The sequence below is a fragment of the Propithecus coquereli genome, unplaced genomic scaffold (assembly GCF_000956105.1).
Source record: "Propithecus coquereli isolate 6110/MARCELLA unplaced genomic scaffold, Pcoq_1.0 Scaffold3, whole genome shotgun sequence".
Classification (NCBI taxonomy): Eukaryota; Metazoa; Chordata; class Mammalia; order Primates; family Indriidae; genus Propithecus; species Propithecus coquereli.
The window spans coordinates 19,843,609-19,846,840 of record NW_012148618.1 but is presented as its reverse complement, the minus strand read 5'-3'; the positions used below and the strand labels follow the sequence as shown (position 1 = coordinate 19,846,840).

At 34.2% G+C, this 3,232-nt stretch overlaps 1 protein-coding gene across 1 annotated transcript in view; it reads left to right on the top strand.

Annotated features, from left to right (window-relative positions):
* Positions 1-3,232, top strand: part of COPS2 (COP9 signalosome subunit 2) — a 73,755-nt gene that overhangs the window by 30,317 nt on the left and 40,206 nt on the right. Inside the window, exons 2-3 of the mRNA XM_012649148.1 lie at positions 1,284-1,397; positions 2,078-2,155. Coding sequence (XP_012504602.1) covers positions 1,284-1,397; positions 2,078-2,155 — 192 coding nt within the window. The remainder of the gene's footprint in view (positions 1-1,283; positions 1,398-2,077; positions 2,156-3,232) is intronic.

Sequence of the window (3,232 nt, the reverse complement as noted above, 5' to 3'; positions counted from 1 at the left end):
GTCATATCTAGATTATGAGCATTAAGAAGTGAATGAATCATTAAGAAATTTATTTACTACCCAGAGTTTGATCTTGTTCCTGAAAGAAATGTTCCAAGTCGTTTTCATACGTTAAGCATGACTGAGTGCGTTTCCTGTCTTCACACGAGGAAGTAATTATCCACCAGAGGGCGCACGTTACAAAGTCACTATTTCGATTGTTGAAAAATTCATCCTGTGTTGACGAATTTTTGAGCTCTCCAAACACTATGCTCAGCGTACTTTTCTTCATGCCTATGCCTTTATGAGACTTTATAGAATTTTCCATAAATATCTCATAAAGAAATTTATTAACTGTATTTGGATTTAGAAATAACTCTGTAATACTGTTCTTGTCTTTTTGTGTTTACTTCCATGTACTATTCTTAATTTGACATAAACTTGCCCTTTGTAATGACTTGTAAAAGAGAAGGAAATAATCTCTGTCTCTGTATAATAATCTCTGTATAATAATTTTCATTAAACCATTGTAATCCTCATTGTTAGATGGAATGTCTTAGAACTATTTAAAACAACTTGTTTACACTGCTCCACAAAATAGTTTTATTCCAATTTTTCCTTCTGCCTTATTGTTTTTCACTAAGAACTGAATTCATATGTTGGAAAATCTCATAAAACTATATAAACCCATTTCACTTTACTTATTTTGATTTGTTATAAAGCTAGTTGTTACACTAATACAAGCAGCTATTGTATTGTGAAATGCACAAGACAAATATTCTTATTAATATATAATTACATTTAGCATTATACTACTCTGTCATAAGTAGATTGCCATCCTAGCTAGTTAGACCATGTTAGAGCAATGAAGTTTAGACTCAGGGAGTAGAAGAAATTAGATTACAGAACCAAAGATTAATAATTGGAACACGTGTACATTAGATTTTTCTCAGGTTCCATGACCAATGAAAGCTTAACCACTACAGAATTGGGGTCATTAACTAATATTAGTTATTTGCATTTTCATTTGGGTTGATTCTGTGGAAATTATAGTTCTGACCTGACAGAAAGAAATAATTCTAATTTATCATACACTTGCTTTCAGCTGCCTCCTCCTTCTCCCTCCCAGTGACTCTACCCCCTTTTACATCATGGTTAAATATCAATGCCATTTTACCTATGTATTCAAGCTTGTTTTGTTTTGTTTAAATGTATGGCTTTTCCATCTTAACAGTATTCACATTTTAAAGTGCAACATGTAGAGTTCTTTTTTTTCCTAATATCTCTTTCTTTCCAACACACAGGAATACTCTGAAGATAGTAACTCTGAGCCAAATGTGGATTTGGAAAATCAGTACTATAATTCCAAAGCATTAAAAGAAGATGACCCAAAAGCAGCATTAAGCAGTTTCCAAAAGGTTTATATTTTTTCCAGTTGATTCTGTGTCTTAAATTTTTTTTTAATGATGTATTAGATTAAATAAGGCCCAAGTGATTTTACCTCAGAAATGTGTTTTGAATACTTATTGATAATCCTGTAAGGTAAGTTTGCATTGTACAGAACAAGTAAATATTTCAAAAGAGCTATCCTGTTGTTTTTCTGATCAAGCTGTCTATGGAGCAGGGCCTTTGTCCTGAACAGCTAGTATGGTTCTGGCAGGAGAACCAATGTGATGGTCAGTCAGTAGGTATTATCACTGCAACCTTGTTCCTTCTTTTGGGATAGCTCACACAGGTGTGGTTGCACTGTTATAAATAGCTTGATTTCTTGACATACTGATATACTTTTGGATTATTTTTACCAAAGGTTATTTAGGAGGAAAAAGTACTTCTAGGACTATATAATAATTGAGACGTAGTTCTTAATCTTTTGATGGGGGAACTTCAAAATACACTCACTTATCCTTAAGTAAGCATCTTAAGACTTGTCTGGTTTTTTTAAAGCCTTTAAAAAGAGACACTGAGAAATGGTGAAATCCTTGGGGAAATGTTTTTCATGTATATGATGCAATATTAATTCCAAACTGAAGACATTAGATGTCATTAGAAAATAATGTATTCATATTAAAGTAGACTAAAAGTTTCTTCCCTTTTGTAGGTTTTGGAACTTGAAGGTGAAAAAGGAGAATGGGGATTTAAAGCACTGAAACAAATGATTAAGATTAACTTCAAGTTGGTAAGACTTGTTTTGAGGGGAATTAAAATGATAGAGATTCTATAGGTATAAATTACCTCATCACACCAAAGTACCACTAGTTCTTTTCATATGTTTTTATATTTAGTTTGCTTTGCTGTTAGGACGACAATACTACTACTTAGCAAAAAAAATTCTGCGTAGGATACAAAAGTTTTCTGTTTAAGAAAACTTATTCTTTTAGATACATGGACACTATTTGGCTTCATTATTAATAGAGTGACTTTTCCACAACCTGTTAGTATTTATTTTGGAGTTTAAGTTCCTTGTCCACTGACTAGGCCCAAAAACCTTAGCATTATACTTAACTCCTCTCTTTGTCTCTCACCCCACAAACAATCCATTGGCAAATCCAGGTGGCATTATGTATCTTCGAAACATATCCAGTATCTGACTGCTACTTACCATTTCTACCTCTGCTACTCTGGTCCAAGCCAACATCATCTCTCACCTGGATTATTGCAATAGCCTCTTAACTGGTCTCCTTATTTTCATCCTTGTCCTGTTCTCCACAAGTAGCAGAGTGATCCTTTTAAAATGTAAGTCAGATTATGTCATTTCTTTACTCCATATCTTTTAATGGTCCCCAATGCCCCTCAGTAAAATCCAAAATCCTTAACATGGCCTACACGGCCCTATGGTAAGCTCACCTTTGGCTGCCTTTCTAACCATTTTTCTGTTTGTTCCTTTACTAGGCTCCTTGCTATTCCTCTAGTCATCTCAAGTGTACTCCTGTGTAAGGGCTTGCACTTGTTGTTTCCTCTGCCTCAAATGCTGTTCTCTGAGATAGCTATATGGCTCTTTTCTTCATTTGATTCAAGTCTGTTCAAATGTCCCCATATATCAGGATGGCCTTTTCCTGATGACCTAATATAAAGTAGCATCCTTCCCATCATCATTTAATTTCATTTTATCCTGCTATTTTTCTTCTTTGTATATGTCACCATTTGATCTATTTACTTATTTATTGCCCCTCTCCACACCACCCCTCCCCTAGGAAGTTGTAAGCTCCATGAGAGCAGGGTTTTGTTTTATTCACTGTTACATTCCTAGCACCTA